General features: G+C 40.8%; 1 protein-coding gene across 1 annotated transcript; it reads right to left on the bottom strand.

The window, feature by feature from the left end:
* Positions 1-16,307: 16,307 nt before the first annotated feature.
* Positions 16,308-16,889, bottom strand: LOC149812536 (21 kDa protein-like). Its single transcript, XM_089993074.1, has one exon. It carries the CDS (start codon positions 16,887-16,889, stop codon positions 16,308-16,310), a length of 582 nt encoding a protein of 193 aa, XP_089849200.1.
* Positions 16,890-19,184: the final 2,295 nt, after the last annotated feature.

The raw sequence follows: 19,184 nt of genomic DNA, 5'->3' as shown, positions 1-19,184 counted from the left end.
AGTCTGGTGCGATTGCAAAGACTTAAGTACCCTTTCTTGATATTCTTGCCATGAAACGATGGTTCAAAAAAATGACAAAAATGACCTCTATTCAAAAAAAGAAAAACGACAGTTCGAAAAAAAGACTAAAATATCCTCCATCAAGAAAGTCGAGAATGATGTTAACTCTTCAAAGTCCAAACAACGAAACAAACATGAAACACTCTTTTTCTTTTTCGTTTAAACTTTCCGTTGTCATCTTCTTCTTCCTTCCTTCTTCGTGAAACACTGTAAAACCCCTCTCTCTCTCTCTCTCTCTCTCTCTCTCTCTCTCTCTCTCTCTCGAGAGAGAGAGAGAGAGAGAGAGAGAGAGAGAGAGAGAGAAGAAATTAAGGGAGGCAAAGAGCCGACTATCTGATGGTGATCGTCGTCCTCTTTCTGCTAGCCATGGCCGAAATGCTGCTCTCATCCAGCGAGCAACCGACTGCGGCGGCCCCTCTGTCGCCTTCGAGGGACACCTACAACAGAATCTTCCTCCAGTACACCTACAACAGAGTATTTCAAAGTACAATCGGTCTACCCTTATGTCTCCAATACTTCTGATCAGGGCTATGTCTTCTAGGCCACCCTGACGTTGCTCAACACGGGCGTTCACACCCTCAAGTCTTGGTGGGCATTCGTCGGGTTCTGGCATAGCGAGGTCCTCATCTCGACCTATGTCATCGTGCTCTCTGACAGGACCCACCTTCCCGCCAACATCGAGAATGGTATGTTCCTCTCCGGCTTCCCCATCACGGACCTCAAGACTGCCATCGGGTTGACTGGCGACTACAACCAGATCACGACGAAGATCATGCTCAAGGGGGCGGTGTCCGACATCGTGATTTACGATTTACACACAGTAGCGATTTACGAAAATCGCGTAGCGTAAAAAAAATGACAAATCGCAAAATCGATTAGCGATTTATGAAAATCGTGTAGAAAAAAATAAAATAAATGGCAAATCGCTATGCGATTTTCATAAATCGCTATATCGAGTAGCGATTTAAGAAAATCACATAGCGAAAAAAAACAAAAAATCGCAAAAAAGGGTGTTACGAAAACCTCGAGCAAGAAACAACAAAAAAAAAACATATGAGTGTCACGATCAAACAAAACACTTTATTGCTCTTTTTCGACAGTTACAAGAGAGAAAGAAAAGAAAGAATTTATACAAGGCTCAAAAAAATAGGGACCCACGCCGGGGGGAGCCCCCGGACCCCCCTCCTGTAAGGGCAAAAACTCTGAATCAGGCTCCATAATTCATTAAGTGCTACAGTCAGTGTGTAGGTCAGTCGATGCTTGATGGAGCAGTGTAGGATCGTCTGTTGGATGTGCACAGAGGTAGAAAGAAAAGGGAGAGAGAGAGGGTTGATGTTCATGACCTTCTTCAGGGGAGAATCCTTTATCAGATAATCCTGCAGTGCAGAAACTGGGTCTTAAATAACCATCTTCGGGATACTTAAGTCTTTGCAATCGCTCTTTTTCTAGAATCATTGTTTTATGGCACCAATGGAGGAAATGGTACTTAAGTCTTTGCAACCGCACCGAACTTCGATGCTAACTTATGCTGACAAACATGGGGATACAAGGTGCACATGCTTACATATGTGGCACTCATTGGGACCCCGAACAGGTGATGTGGTCGTCTTTGAGAGGGAACATATAACCTGCTTCGGAGGGCTTGGGATGGACAGTGAGAATGGAAGTTGAGTTAGGTGGGGCAAAAGTTGCTGGTTGTAACGGTTCAAGATGGAGGGCCGAAGACTCGTGGAAATCAGGAGCGGTAGAAAAGATGGAGTTGGTGGGAAATTGAATGGAGGACCCACTAACAGGCGGCATGAGAGAGAGAGGCTAAGACTCCGTCTTTTGGAGCAAGAGGAGATAAAGAGAGATGAAAAGGCACTGACGAGGTGACATGGTTAAAGCATACATAATGGACATGAATACCTTGACCATGGGGAAAGCGAGTTCATTAGGTGGTCCGTTAGGTATCATTGGGAGGGATGGGATTGGGACTTGGGGGTCGTTAAATGGGCTTCTTGGGAACTGGGGGAGTCGTCATCCGCCCACCCAAGAACTGCCTCTGAGAGGTGTATGGCGGCTGCGATGGGGGGCCGGTTTGGGCGACGGTTCCGCTTCCGGAATCCGGGAGACGCCGTGAGGTGGTTTCTAGCAGAATTGGTGCCGGAAAATAGGTACCAAGCATTTTTTCCGATGTTGATGAGTCTATCAGTTGAGGTCTCTGATGATTCCCTGTGGGAGATGTGTTCAACCTACCCGTCTGAAGTTCAGATTTTGACAACTTGGAATAGCTTTTGCTGTTGTGGACCCAGTCACCTCTTCCTCTACAGTGAGGTTTGGTTTGTTGCGCTCTCTACTCAGAGATCAAAAAAAACACCAATTTGTTCTTTTAAAATTTAATTTGGTGCATCTTTCGCACCACCAGTCACCTTGCCTAGCCCGAACCTTCTTGGTTTTTCGAAGGAGAGACTTGATATGTTTTTCTTTGCGAGACAAAACCCTGATCCAATCGGTGTCCTGTGAATCTTGGGTGACAAAAATATGGAAATCTCTCCGAAGTTTGGACTCCACAGTCAATTGCAACCACTCTTGGACCGCGTCAACGCAGTCTTTCAACATTCTTGAGAGACGAAGGAGGAAGTCTTGGTTTATCTCTTGGTAGCTTTCTTCTGGTTTCTAGAATCTCCATTTTGAGAGGCATTGTCTGATATTGAATAAGAAATCCCTATTAGCGTTTTCTGCTTGTCTCCATTGGATTCCCCAATCGTTGTCTTCGGAGAGCAGTAATATCCTTTTGCTGGGATATGGATTGATGTCGTTCACGTATACAAAGGGTTGCAGCCCTCTCCTGTTCAGATGTCTAGAAGCAGTCCATCTCCGGTTAGAGGGCTCCACCATCCGCAGAGGAAATGGTTCACGAAAACGATGGTGATGAAAGCACTACAATAAATAGAACTTTACTGGAACTAATTTACCGCCAAGTAGTTTATCGCCGGTAAAAATAAGCCCTCTACGGGCGCGCCAGAGTAACGCGCCAGTAAAGGTTTTTTTTTTCTTGTAGGGAAGAAACTCAGACGTTATAGAGGTCCCATCTTCTGGGTTCAATGTCTGTGCTAAAAAAAGCAAAAAGAAGGAAGGTGGAGCCGGCCAATCAATAAGCAAGGCATAGTGTGGTCGGCCATGCCCAAAATGAACTTACAATTAATCAATTGCTAACTCCTTTTTCCCCACCACTACAAAAAGTTGAGTTGCCGTTTATTGGTGCAATCAAGTTTTACCTCAACTTTTGCTTCAAGAAAAAGGATGTCATTATTTTTCTTTTGACTTGTTCAGGCCATGGGTAGAGAGAGAAAACGACCCTTGATTTACTTCCATTGGCACCTTTACCTTTTTTCTCCATTTATTACTCGAGAAAACTGAATCTGGGATTGAAGACCTAATTAATCACGCTGGCTCAGGCCTAAAACTCTAAGGCTAAGAGTACCCTCACCCTCAGGGCCTATGCTGGATGTCGGCATTCGCACCTTAATCTTACAGAACAATCATCAAGAATACAAGACATATATGGTGGTCTGATGAGCACCCAAGAGCAGAATGTAGTTCAGCGTTGAGATTCTGGTTTTCTTTAGTGCACTTGGAATTTATAAATGTCGGGAGTTCGTGATCTTGGTCATTTTTCAATGGATATATCAAGCCTGGTCCTAATAGAAAACAAGTGAAATTGGAAGTAAAAACAATGGGAGTTCATGAACTTGCCCAGCTTTTGCTTGATATGGGTTTATCCTTGTAAGGATTTGAAATTGAGCAACCTTTGTGACAGAAGGAAAGTGGGCGGAAATAGGCATATCTTGGGGTGCTCGCACTTGTTTAAAGGCAGATTAATATGTCTAGTACATGGCCTCATGCTCCATGGGGGATTGGCCTCATGACCCCAGAAGGAAAGTGGACGTGGCTATGTGGTTAAAGGGTTCAATCCTGTGGGTGTCACTGTCCTGCATAAATGGACGCCCCAGCATAGCCCTGAGGGCGAGGGTCCTAGCCACATAGTTTCCTCCTCTGGGGTCGATCATTGATCTACCCGTTCTCAGGCCTTGGGTTTTTCTGTAACTAAAAAGAAAAAAAAAACGGTGCATGGCGTCACCCACCACCTTTCCTGTTTATCTCTATCTTTGACTGTCAGTTATTTGGAACGGTTCCATAATGCCCTGCCGACTTTGGAGGAGCGGGGGACCCACTTGAAATCTTCTTTACTGGGTCCACCGGTTTATTTATATGAATATCCAATGCAACTCCCCCCGTAATGTGCGCTATTTAGGCATGCAGTGGACCCATTTCAGCCACTGCCCTTTCCTTTGTGCACACTTATTTTTCAAGGAGAACAGGTGAGGGCTGTCAACGGCTCGGGTTGGTACGGGGTACCTGACCTAAACTCAACTTCCAGGGTACGGGCCTGAATCCAAGCTAAGGGGCCAGGTTTGGGTTATGATTTTTGCTGGGTACTCAACCCAACCCGACTTTTTTTGCTAGGTACCCGACCCCACCAAGTATTTTATATGTATTTTAAGTAAAAGTAAACTTTTCAAATTATATAGATCCGAGCTTGGGTTTTTATTTTCATAACCTGACGAAACCCAAACCCAACACTTTGGGTCACGTACCCGACCCATTGATAGTCCTTAGACCTCGTCAGGTCCTGCCAATGAGTTAGATCCAGTTTAAATTGCACTGTTAGTTCAGGATTTATTCCTTTATTTTTCTTTTAAGAGTTGGAATTTTTTCGTGGAAAATAAAAATTCTATTAAATATAGAAAGAATTCAGAACATAAAGCAAACAATTAAATACAGTGAACAGAAAGAGAAAACAGGGTGCAGTATAACAGTAAGAAAAAAGTCGTGACGACAAGGTGAAAAGATCAGGTGCAATATGATTGCACAAATACTTGTGCATTCAGTACCTGATCACCCTCAATCTTTGGGATAGAGCCTGTCAGGTCTAAGGCCCAATACCTGATGGAAGACGATCAGGTGATTAATGAACAATTTTTGTGCAATCATACTGCACCCCAACCAGATTCGATAAGGGCTATGTTGGATCAGGAGCCTGAATCCACCCAAATAACAAGAAGTTGGATTCTGGTATCCAACCCAGATTATGTCGGGTCAAGAAAATGAAACTTAAACCCGACCCATATAATTTAAAGCATATATAAAGAGTAATTTAATACAAAAACACACGCGCGCGCACACACAGTAAATACTTAGGTCAGCTGGGCAAAATTATATTACAAATCTGACCCACATGTTGCCTAGGTCAGGTTCGTGTCATTCTGAATATTTTTTGGGTTGAAAATTTTCATGCTCATACCCGGGAATTCAGATTCAGTTCCAACAAAAACACAATCCATTGGCAACCCACAACATCTTTACTTTTTAACTATTGAAACTTAAGTCTTTTTTTTTTTTTGCCACGAGGGCTTGTGAATGTCACCAAGTTGACGGGATGTCACAAGTTCGAAACCCAAGAGTGGCGTCCCTTGCTTCAAGGTCGAAAATGGGTGTACTCCGGGGTGGTCTTGGGGACCTTGAGGGTTTTACCAACCGGAGGCCAGCCAAGGTGCTGTCGGTGATGGGGCTTTTACCTTCGATTATCCAAAAAAAAAAAACTTTTTTTTTCTGAGAAGGCAGCTCACAACATCGCTTAGGCTAATTTCCATATTTATCAGTACTAAACCGCGGCAGGTGACAGCAAACAAATCCGCAATGCTGCTGAATAGGTATGTCGGATTTGGATCCTATGTGCATGTTCAAAAGCTTTTGGGATCTGATAATTGAAAACTTCATAGCGCATGTCGATGTTCAAACTCTATGGATATGCTACCTGTGAACATGCCCATATCAGGCGAACTGTATAAAATCCATGATGATGAATTATAAGCAAACGAATATTTTTAACATTCCATGGGATTCAGATCCATATCCAAAGCAGCTTTCATCTTATACTGATTGTTCCAATCCAAATATGTGGGCAAGTTGGATCCTTTGTGCTTAGATCTGGATTTAATTAGATCCACTTGGGTTCATCATTTTCAGTGTCTCCTTTTCACTTTTTGATGGGGCCAGGCATACTTCATGAACTACAGACTGTGGAGCCTTCGCACAAAAACATTGCATACATGGAGAGCGTACCTGAGGCAGCCATCGAAGAATCGGTTGATGGCTGGTGGTTGGCACTGGTGGTTAGAACAGGATGAGCTTCTCTCCTCAACTGGATTGCAGCCCTCCAATGAGCGCAAGCACCTTCAGCAAGCGGTGAGCAGGATCAGTGTGACAAATATCATGAGATTTTTTAAAATCTTGCGATAATATCGCGAGAAATTGCCTGAAAGTTTAAAACGGCAATTCTCGTGGGATTTACAAAATATCGCGAGATTTATGAAAAAGCATAAATACCATGATTTAAACACGATATTTATGTTTTAAATGGCTATTTATCTCAAAAAAATCATGTATTTTTATTTTTAAATAATTTTTATTAATATTTTCTTATAAAAAATATTTTTAGATTTTTTAATTAAATTTTTTATTGCCGAGATTTTGCCAAAAAATGTGAGATTTATGGATTTTTTTTATTTCTTGTGAGTTTTTTTAAAAACAAGAAATTGCTGATAAAAACGTTTGTCGCTATGACAAGGATCCCTCTTCCCTCTTTTTATGAAAAATGCTCAGAAAATGTAATTTCTAACTTAATCATTTTCTCTGTTTTTCTTTTGATCTCACTTGATTCAGGTTTCTCATTAACACCTGTTTTATAGCCTTTAGTTAGGGAGCAGTTATCTTAACTGTTCTCACTAATCCCTTATGTTTATCAGAAGGGACACCTTTGTGAGGAGTTCTAAAACGTGGGTAACTACCATGTAAAGGTGGGTTACTCCAACATTCTCCCACTTGTCCCAACGATAAACCCTTAACAATAAAACTTTATGGGAATAACTTGATGAATATATTGGCCTTTATAAATCTATTCTACAGATCCTTAGTTGAATCTCTAATCTTTATGAGATTAACAACAAACAACCATAAAGAGAATCAATATGTTGAATGTGATCACTTTATTCATATGCATATGTCAAAATGAGTTTAACAAGCTCATCCTCAATATATGTTCGAAATACAATCTCGGTGCTAGCCGTTTAGTAAGAGGATCAACAATCATCTCTTTGGTACCAATATTAACAATATGCACTAGATGATTCTCTGTCCTTTCTTTAACAACAAAGTACTTTAATTTCATATGCTTACATCATGTAGTACTTTTATTGTTATTCGAAAAGGACACCATACCTTTATTATCACAATAGACCTTCAGTGGCTTCTTGATGGAATCAACCACCTTTAACTATGATATGAAGTTCTTCAACCATATGGCCTGCGAAGTAGTCTCGTACAATGCTATGAATTCTGTCTCCATGGTGTGAGCAACAGTGGTCGTCTGCTTCATACGCATCCAAGAGATCGTGCCTCCAGCAAGTAAGAAGACATACCCAGTAGTAGACTTTCTACTATCAAGGCATCCTCCTAAGTCTGCATCTGAGTAGCCAATGACCTCAAGGTAATTAACCTTATGATTCGTCAACATATAGTCTTTTGTGTCTTGCAAAATACCGCATGACTTTCTTAGCAGCCTTTCAATGAGATATGTCTGGGTTAGATTAAAATCTACCAAGCACCCCTACTGCGAAAGAGATATTTGGACATGAACAAGTCTGTGCGTATTGTAAGCTGCCAACAACTGATGCATATGGATAAGCACTCATCTGTGCTTTGTCAATATCATTCTTTGGATAATCTTTTAGGCTCAATTTATCACCTTTTGATATGAGTGTTGTACTAGGAGAACAATTCTCCATCATATATTGCTTTAATACCTTATTTATGTAGTATTTTTAGGAGAGACATAGAAAGCCTTTTGTTGTGTCTCGACGGATCTCTATGCCAATTATATAAGCAGCCTCACCCATATCTTTCATATCAAAATTTGATGCAAGAAACTAGTTTGTCTCTATTAGAAACTTTATATTGTTGATTGAAGCAAAATGTCATCCACATACAACATAATATTATAAACTTACTTTCACTTTCCTTAAGAAATATACATTGATCAATAATGTTTTCTGCAAACTCGAAAGTCATAATGACTTAGAAAAATTTAACATACCATTGTCAGGAAGCATGTTTAAGTTCATATATTGATTTGTTAAGCTTGCAAACCAAACGATCATCTTTAGAGAAACTAAGAGGCTATTCCATGTATACCTCTTCATTTAGATCCCCGTTGAGAAATGTTGTTTCACATCCATCTGATGTAGCACTAAGTCATAATGAGCTACGAGGGCTAAAATTACTCTCATTGACTCCTTAGTTGAGACTAGAGAGAATATCTCATTATAGTCAATGCCCTCCATCTGGGTGAATCCTTTAGCAACCAATCTTACCTTATGTCTCTCTATGTCACCTTTGGAGTATCTTTTGGTCTTAAAGACTCATTTACACCCTATGGGTTTTACTCCTTTACGTAACTCGACAAGATCCCACACTTGATTCTTAGCTATAGAGTCTAACTCTTCTTTCATGGATTTTATCCAGTGCGAAGATTGTTTGTTTTTAACAACTTTCATAAAAGTCAACAAGTTATCATCTATATCTTTGAAATCAACAGGCTTTTGAAGGTACACCACATAATCAGGATGTATGGCAGATTTTCTAACTCTTATGAATCTCCAAATAGGTTATTCTATAGATTCAGATTGAATATATTCATCTTGTTTGTGCTCTTCTGCATTATCCATAATAGGTTCATTTTGGATTTGTGCATCAACAACCAGGTGATCAACCACATCATCATTAGGGATAACAATATGGTATCTTTCGGTGTTTTTCTTAATAGGTAGTGAAACTAGATTCTTTATCTCCTCAAAACCAAGGTTTTGAAGTGCACTTAATCCTACTGAACCATCTTCAAGAAATTTTGCTTTATCTATTTCAACAATCTGTGGTGAATGAGATGTACAGTAAAACATGTATTCTTTTGATCTCTTTAGATAATCAATGAAATATCCACTAGTTGTTCTTAAATAAAAGGCTTTAATGTGGAAGTTATACAACTGAGCCTCTGCAGGATATCCTCATATGTGCATATAAGACAGTGATGGTTTTCTACCTGTCCACAACTCGTAGGAAGCTTTAGGCACAAATTTCGTAGGAACTTTATTCAAAATATACAGAGCAGTCCTTAAGGCTTCACCCCCCATAACTTTATGGAAAGTGTTGAATAATTCAACATGGCCCTGACCATTTCTTTAAGCATACGATTTTTCCTTTTAGCTACACTATTCTGGTAGGTACTACCAGGCATGGTATACTGTGGCACAATGCCTTCCTCTTTTAGAAATCACACTAATTGTCCTTCCCTTTGCCCCATCTCAGTAAACCTACCATAATATTCGTCACCTCTATCAGACCTGACTATCTTAATAACTTTATCGGTTTGTTTCTCTACTTCTTTCTTAAATTCTTTAAACATTTAAAAAACATCAAATTTTTCATAAATCAAGTAGAGATACATATACTGAGAATAGTCATCAATAAAGGTAACAAAATATCTTTCACCTGTGTAACAGAGAGTAAAAGGTCCACATACATCCATATGAATTATCTTCAATATCTCACTATTACGCTTGGCACCCTCTTTATATGTATTTGTTTGCTTAGCCTTTATGTAATCAACACATGTGTCATTGTTGGTAAAATCTAAAGATTTTAATATCTCTTCATTCACGAGTCTCTTTATTCTCTTTTCAGATATATGACCCAACCTTCGGTGCCAAAGCATGTAGGATTTATCATTAATCATGTTATGTTTGTTCTCAACCAACGCGTATTCAGAAGTCAAAGACTCCTGAGTTTGGATCTTCATGTTTAATTTGTATAAATCATCATGAACTAATGCAGAACCAATTTCAATAGAATTTCTGTATATGAATAACTTGGAGTTTTCAAATTTAAAATAATATCCAAATTTATCTAACCTTGAAATTGAAATTAAATTTCTACTATATGATAGAACATAAAAAATATCATGAAGATACAAATCTGTGCTGGTATCTAAAGTGATTATGTAGGTCCCAACACCCTTCACATACGAATGCATCTTGTTTCCTAAATAGATGCTCTTCTCATGCATTGTTGGTTCTCTTCTGTTCAGGAATGGTTGTAGATGTTGAAGTGGTGATTCTTCAACAATGCCGTTAGAGTGGTGATTCTCTAACGATGCCGTCAGGGTATTGATTCTCTGACAATGTCATTAGGGTGGTGATTCTCTAATGATGCTACTGGAGTGGTGATTCTTTAGTAATGCCATCAGGGTGGTGATTCTCTGATGATAAGCTGCGACGCCCCAGAATTTCTGACTTTGAAAATCTTTTAGATTTTAGGATCATTTTTTTTTTTAAAATACATTGTGCGAAGCGGAAAAACCGAAAGGGAAAAACAAGTGGAAAGCTCTGGGTGGGTCACAGGGTGAAGCAACAACATTTATGAAACATCTTTATTTAATACATTTTACAAAATGGTACAATCATTTCCCTTTACAAAAACTCTGCCAAGATCCTTGATGTTCTAGAAGTGTGGGTTCATGTCTTCCGCAGCACATCGAGCTTCATCGCATGCCTAAAAGCAAACACCTGTATCCTTATAAAACAGGGTCAGTACTCTTGCGAGCTGGTGAGAAAAACCAAAACACAATATACCAATATGTGGAAATCGAAAGCAAAGCTTATCATGAAACAATAAGTGATAACTACTAGCATGAGTCAATGCAATTAGGCAAAACATGAGAAAATGACCACGACTATCTGTTACACAATTCATGGCATTTATATCATGATACGCATCACAGAACATAATCAACCAATGTAACAACACAAGAGAATATGTATGTGGATCGTGCAACAAGTACGAGAACTAGCCATGTGACAATACAAAACATCGAGCTTCACGATAAGACAGTTAGAAATATTTTGTCACGGTAAGACGTCTCTAGAAACGAATCATGAGACATGCAAAAGCATATAAAACTACGTATCTCTAACATGAGCGAGCTCGTCACACGAGGTGGGGCCATCACCCACACCAAACTCGCCAAGGCGTTCCAAATATCACATAAGTCTCAAAAGACAAAATCTCCACATTTGGGCCTCAAGATCCCTTCGTACTTAGGGAACACATTTAATTGTCAAAGTGATTTGTATCCAATAATAACATTATACGAGCAGATGTTAGCATACATTTATGCACTAGCTTTCGTGCTAGAGTGTGCGACAAGAACAACACCGCAATTATACCATTTTGAGCTAAATGTTACGATTCAACATACACGGTAAGCTTCTTAATTACCTAAAATCCTTATATCATCTTATTGCGCACTTTGTTACGATATTATTTGTGAACACCATGCATTCCATATCGAAAAAGGGAAAGAAATGCACGAGTGTGAACCTGAGTCTGCTGCTCAGCTTGGTCTTCATCCAACAGAGTAGCTACCTCAATAGCCTCTTCGAGCGATTTTGGTCCGCTAATGAACACTTTGGTTCTCAGAGTAGGCCTCAAACCATGAGCGAACTTCATTGCTCGATCCTTCTCTGCGACATAAACATTTGGACAATATTGCTCCAAACAACGAAACTTAGTAATATAGTCGGACAAGATCATCGTCTCCAGTTACAAGTCTAGAAATTCTTGCATCTTCTTACTTCGTTCATGCTTAGGAAAATACGTCAAGTTAAAAACTTCAACAAATTCATCCCACGTAACATTCATGTCTTTGTATTTAACTGATGAGATCGTGTCTCACCACTTCTCAGTGTGGTTATTCAAATGATAGGTATCAGAGTTCACTTTCAGTTCCTCTGGGACATCCAGAACACGAAAAATACGCTCTATCTCATGTATCCACGATTCTGCAGCTTCAGGGTCTGTTTTACCCTCAAAAGTCGGAGGATCCAATTCTATGAAACGCTTATAGGTAACCGTACTTATGTTCTGCCCACCTTGGGCTACGTGTTGAAGGTTCACACCCATCGTTTGCATCGCAACCACTTGTTGTTGCACAACCTTCGCAAGGTTGTTCACAGTGCCCATAATATCGTTGCATCTGGTATTCCAAGTCATCTATCATGACAAAAAGACATAACAATAATTAATCGATAGGTCTGACAACCAGGCTCGCTAAACAATAATCGCAGCAATCAGTCAAAAATTATTGGGCGCACTACACACAATTCAAGCAAAATGTGTCACAACTTAATCATGCAGCAACACGACATATAAACATGTTCTACGAACAACCTCAAGCGACACCATACAAGGCCGCTATCGCTAGAAAGTTGTCATTCTAGACGACCAACGTTAGAGAATCACTACTCTAACATAACAAAACAAAGAGAATCATTATTCATATGACATCGTTAGGGAATCACCACCCTAGCGGCATCGTTAGAGTAGACAATTGGAAATATGAACAGTAGCACTAGAGTCAATCCACCAGCTATTTTCAAGAATTTATAATAAATTATATTCATGAGAAACAAATAACAAATTACCTTTCTTTTCTAAACATTTCTTGTATTTTATGCAATTTGCCTTCTTGTGACCCTTCTTCTTCAAAAGAAGCACTTTATGGAAGCAGAATTAGGTTGCTTGTTTTGAGATGTCTTATCTCTTGCTAACTTCTTCCTAACATTTTTCTTAAATGCATTCTTCTTTGGTCCTACCATGGATCTATGAGAAGCCATATGTGCACCTTTCACCTTCTCTCCTTTCAATCTCTATTATTTCTCAACACACTTAGACATAAGTTTATTGAATGTTCATTCATCATTATGTTTATTATAAGAGATTTTGAAAGGTCCATTTTCTAATGGTAAGGACGCCGAAATCTAATACAATAGGAATGAATCGGAAATGGTCAGCTTCATATCATTGAGTTGAGACGCTATGTTACTCATTTTCAAAATGTGCTGGTGAATATTATCCCCTCCAGATATTTCATAGTTATAAGTTTTGACATTAGGGTACTGTCCCTAGCCTTAGTCGAACTGGCAAACTGTGCCTCAATAGCACTGAGAAATTCTTTTACTGTCCTGCACTGCGGGATAGCACTGTGAATATTCTTAGCCACCTTAGATTGCAAAAGCAACAGACTAAGTCTATTCGAGCGCTCTCACTTCTCAAAAGCACTATTTTGTTCAGCAGTGCTTTGATTTGTCAGGGCAGCAGACTCGTCCTTTTTTAAGGCCAGATCTAAATCCATATACCCTAATATGAAAAGGTCAGCTTCTTTTCAATCACTAAAATTAGATCCATCAAGAAAAGAGATAAAATTTGAGCCATCTAAAATCACAGAACCAAAAATTGCATGGCAAAAGACATATATCAAAAGAAAGTACATATGAGTCAAATTTGATGAAAACAACAAAAAATGAAATGCCTATTATGCTTATTTATGGGCAAGTGCAGGGGGTCATTGAAGTCTTACTTTGGTAAGAACTCCAACATGAGTAATCACTTTGCCTACCAACCACAGTTGGTAAAACTAAGGCTCATGAGAAGCTAGACCATCAACACATGATACCTTTGGATACACATGTACGATGTATCTCAACACACTTGCCTTATTCTACACTACTTAGATTTCGAACATGATAAAACTCTCTTTGGGGTCGCTCATCATTTTCATGAATTTAAGTACAACATCAATATTGTATAAAACTATATGATAGAACAAAATTGGCAATATACGTGTATTCAGTTACTTTGGTAACATGAATTCACTAAGTTATCTAAACTATCCTTGATTTCAATATCCATCCTATATAATGTATGCATAATCTCAAATAAATGCATGATAAATGACAAAACAAGCTTAAATGGGTAAACCTCAGGGTCCACTAATAGGAATCAGTCTGAAAACACCCTGAACTGGTCATCCAAGGGTCTGAACCGGTTTTGAACCTTATGAACCAGTGCTAAGTATGAACAAAAGTTCATAAAACCCTATAATTGTATGCCAAAATCCTTATATTTTCTTATATTTATGAAAACAGGGTCTTAGCATCTCGAAATCGATAAAAAACTATAAGGAACTGTTCAAAAATGACTCTAAACAGGTCCCGAAAAGAGCCAAATCAGTCACAGGTCTGGTTTAGTTTCAAATAGTGCCAGGATTCTAATCTGGATTATATTAGATCCGAGTCTGACCCGGTATAAGCTGCATTCAAGTTTAACCCGGTCTTTACTGGATTTGGGTCTGACTCAACACAAACCAGATCTAGGTCTGACCCGGTACAAACTGGATTTGGGTCTGACCCGACATAAACTAAATTTGGGTCTGACATGATACAAACTGAATCTAGGTCTAACCCAGTACATACTAGATCCGGGTCTGACCTGGTACTAACCAGATCCAGGTCTTACCCTGTACTAACCAGATCTGGGTTTGACCCGATCTAGTCATAATTTGGGTCGAACCCAGTCTTTTCAGATCAGACCTAGACTCAGAACCTTTATAGATCCAGGTCTGATCCAGTGGAAACGGCAGACCCGATCCACCCAAAATGGGTTTAGATCGGGCCTGTCGTCGGGTCATAAATACCGAATCCGATCCGGATATCCAGCATAAAACAGAAAACTTGATTTCTGTTTACATATACTGAGAAACCGAAACAGTTTCTCTTTCTCCAGTTTCATCGATGACCCACATCGCCTGAGCGCTGACCCACGTCGTCTGAGCAACAGCCCACACCGCCTATCGGCGACCCACACTGGAGCCCCGTCAGTGATGCTCCTCCCACCTCGCCCGATGGTAGAGGGGAAGCAAAAAAAAAAGGGCTCGTCGCCCTGGATGTTGCGTGATGCCAGACGGACCACAGCACCGATGAAACGGTAGGCAAAGGTTGCCTCTCCCTAACGATGCACCCACGATGTTCTGCAATCGTCGACAAGAAAGCTCCACTGCACGACGACAGATGAAACAGAGGATGGAAAATAAAAAGGGGGGGTTTTAAAACCCTTGTCCGAAGACTGGCAAAAGATGTCGACGTTGAACTGCAGCGACCCTGGCGATGGCTAATCACCCTTCAGCCTGATGGCCATAGGTAAAAACTAATCTTTATGCAGTTTTTTTTGTTTTTTTTGTTACTGTATCGCCCCACGGTGACCCGCTGTCGACCGCCAGCATCCGGTGTAGGTAAAACCCTCTTTGATTTGGGTGTTTCAAGAAACAGCCGACACAACGCCTGACTTTCCCGAAACTGGCAGGGGATGCCCGTCTGAATCCTGAATATGATGTCTGCTCCTCCCTTTTTTAAGAAACCGACCTGGTTGAAGTCAAGAAGAGGAGCGTCACCATTCAGACGGGGATTCTGCCAAAAAAATATAATCGAGAAAAAATACAGGCATAAACGCACAAGTGCAACGTAAGTGTGGGCCCATAACCCATTGTTGGGGCCTCCACAAGAGAAGGGTGATGGCATACGTGTAGCGGCCATGTCGATCTGCAAACAGTCGATAAGTGAACCTGAATCGGCGACTTTGAGATGTTTGACTCCTGCTCGCAACCCTCAAATGAGTGCAGGCACATTCAGCGACGGTGAGCCGGATCCAATCCTAGCAATGGAAATCACGTATGATTTCTCTTTACTTTTTTGCACTGAGGTTTCTCATCAACACCTCCATTTATAGCGTTAATTCTTATTAGGTGACAGTTACGTAATTGTTCCCTTCTAAGATTGTAGGGCTTATTTGATAGGCACACCTTTACGAGAGTCCTTAATGTGGTTTACGCCCACATTAAGTGGGTGACTCCAACGGATGTGAGATAACATGAAACAATTTAGTGCTTTCACCAAGTGATGATATCGATGATGGTGATGACGATATGGGATTAATTTAACAAGAAGCGACTTGGTGTTTTTCGGATACTATATCACAATCATTATCTTCTTTCTAATATATTCCATATATAATACAACGTTAGACTTTATATCTAGATGATGAAAATATCCTCCAAGGACCAAGACCATGAAGCAAGCATTTTCACCAATCTTCTTTAGTAAAACTCGTAAGAAACACAAAGAAAGCAAAATAAGAAGAATAAGCTTGCACACGATTCTACATAGGCCAGAGCACATTTGAGAGAGTAGCAAGGAGGCTCAAGGCTGTGCCTGTGCCTTAGAAGCAAAGTAACTAACAAGAGCGAGCGCGTTGCTCGTCATCTCCGTGACACACGTGATCTTGCCTGAGACAGCGTCGCCGACGGCCTCGTCGAGGCCCTCGAAGCCGTCGGTGCACGTATTCTCGTTCGTGAGCGCTGCACTCATCCATGTCTGCACGTTGCTAAGCTGCCACCGCAGCGTCTGCCTTTTCAGCACCTTCAATTCCTTCATGGACGCCCGCATCCGGGTGGCAGCGTCAGCCAACACCTTGGTGCAGTCAGACAGTGCAGCCTTCTCGGCGTTGCCGCCAGTTGTCTGCCGGATGCTCAACATGTATGCTGCTGCATCGGACACAGAGGAGAGGCTGACCGAGATTGCGATCCCGGCGAGGTTCCTGGGGTTCCCTCTGATCCGGTTGGCATGGGAGGAGAGTGTGGAGAAGCAGAGGGATGGGTGTAGAGTCGAAGCACAGGCATTTTTTACATACGAGAAATCGCCGGCGGTGGCCGTGTAGTACGCCGCCGTGGCGGAGGTGGTAGCTGAGATCAAGAGAGCGATGATCCAGAACGAGTTTGCCATGTTTGGCTAGTTTTGATGGTGGCTGAGTTGTTGAGTTTGTTTCAGACCGAAGGGAGGAAGATGTGTATATATAGGTGGCTGTGGGGGTGTGTGCAAGTGGCGCAAGTGTAAATAAAATGACTAGGATTTTTGTTTCACACACATTTTCTTTTTCTCTTTTTTCTTGCTTGTTCTCACTTCCATTATGATAGGCGGCCGCCCAACGGCAAAGGCCTCTCCAGCTTGGTGATTGGATTAATGGAGCAGTCAGATTAATAATTAATTAATTGTAAAAGTGAGATTAGGGTGGTAGCCTGCAGGTTGGCGTTTTATCATTTAAACTTAAACTTTTGAAAACAATCCTTTGCATTTTCCTTAAAAAAAAACACGATACTTTGCATCACTATTTCTGACTTGGGTCCGGTCCCCGTTTGGTAAATCCCTCTTCTGGTTAAGCCATATGGGTTCCCAAACTTTTTGCTGTATTATATTTGTAGCAGGGATAGACTGTGTTAGTTAGGCTGGGTTGGAAATCCACTAGAAGGGTAAACATCTAAATCAGCAGCCAGCTGCCATTGAATCAAGCAGTTCTTAATTTTGAAGCTTGCTACTTAATTACACTTTCAACTCAAATAGAAGACTTAAACCAACATGGCAATTAGCGAGATTGAAGAGGAAAAGAGAATGAGAAGTCTACTAACATAGGGTACAGCTTGTGAGTCATATATATTTCCCTGATGGCTTCTAGTAATCATTGGAAGATGGCCAGAATTTAGGCCAAAGACAACTTGGGCGTGTCTTTCTGACTCAACCCTCTTAGAGCTGACTTTTGGAGTTTGTCCCTGTGGAGCCAAGTGTGCTCTTACGAAATTGACAAGAAACATAACAAAATTAGGCTCAAAACGACAAGTTAAATTGTCCTAGCTAGCTTTTAACTTCATCAACTTGAGGAGCTAGCGCCGTCCAAGTTAACCACTCAGTCACCCGAGAATTATCTGTAAATTTTACAGAGTTGGCATAATACATTGCGGTAGATAAATGCAACGCTTGCTCCAAATAGACAAACAGCATGAGAAGAAGTTCAGCTCTGACAAAATCTTCCTAACTCGTCTTTGTCTTCATCACGAGCCTAGCCAAACTCAAGACCGGAGAGCTTTCAGATTGGCATGATTCGTGCCTTCCTGTCTTTGACATTCATGACACGGACCCACTTAATCTCAATGCAGTTCTTCTAAAAGAGCAAGGCCCAAGGATTTCAACGAGAAGTTAACACGTTGAATATGATGCCCCCCCAATCAGGAATGTCTGGCACCTAATTCTCCGCAATTTTCGGCATAATGACCCAACTTTGAGGTCCATCATTTATAGCACAAAGTCCTCCTTGCATAACCTAAAATGATACACATAGCCCCTTAAGGTTCTGGCAGGTTAATTATGAGCTTTTGTTTTAGGCCATCAGCTTGATTCTTGGAAATGCCATCACGAGCCCATGTGGTTCGTACAGATAAATTGGCCAACTTACAAAGCTTGTGGCAATAGGGCATATGGTTGTGTTGTGTGTGCACATGGGTTTAGACTTCTCATGAGAAACAGGATTCTCACTCTCTCTTATTCATAATCCAAACAATAGCTTGGGATGCACCCACTTATCCAGAAAATTTTGGATAAGTTGGGATATTGCATTTTTGGAGCTTGATGCACTATCTCATTTTATCTGACCGGATTTCAAAACCACACTCATTAAATTGGAAAGAGTTGGGTCACCATGCCAGTCCAACCAAGCTTTCAAGATTCTGATCACCCAAACGGGATCCAGCTACCGGTCATCCGTATCTGGTTGCGTAGCTTGCTTGTTTTACAGAGAGCATATAAAATGAATCCTTTATGAAGTGTTAGTGGGCGTCATGTGCAAGAGTGACCAAGTTCAGGAACTGGGTCACGTTCCGTGTGGTGAAAAACGTAATAAACCTAAAAGAGAAAAATTAAGCTACATGATAAAAAATAAGATTGATGAAGTCTTTATTCGATGTATCATACAGAATGATTCATCTAGAGGGGAGCCCACGTTACTTTACTAAGGCACCACCAAACGAGAGAGAGAGAGAGAGAGAGAGAGAGAGAGAGATTTTTTTTTTTTTTTTTTGAAAGGCAAGCTGGGGTTAGGCAGACCCACCAATTATTATTCAACTTACCACTGGGGTTTTGAACCTGCAACGTCTCACCACAGGGAGGCGTGCAATGACAGCTCCTACCAACCACGCTGAGCCCACGTTGGTATAGAGAGGGAGATTTAACATGCACTACGACTCACAAAAA

This window comes from Nuphar pumila, chromosome 17, assembly GCF_984573655.1.
Source record: "Nuphar pumila chromosome 17, dmNupPumi1.hap1.1, whole genome shotgun sequence".
NCBI lineage: Eukaryota > Viridiplantae > Streptophyta > Magnoliopsida > Nymphaeales > Nymphaeaceae > Nuphar > Nuphar pumila.
The sequence above is the reverse complement of the archived record's forward strand: the minus strand, read 5'-3'. Positions and strand labels throughout refer to the sequence as shown.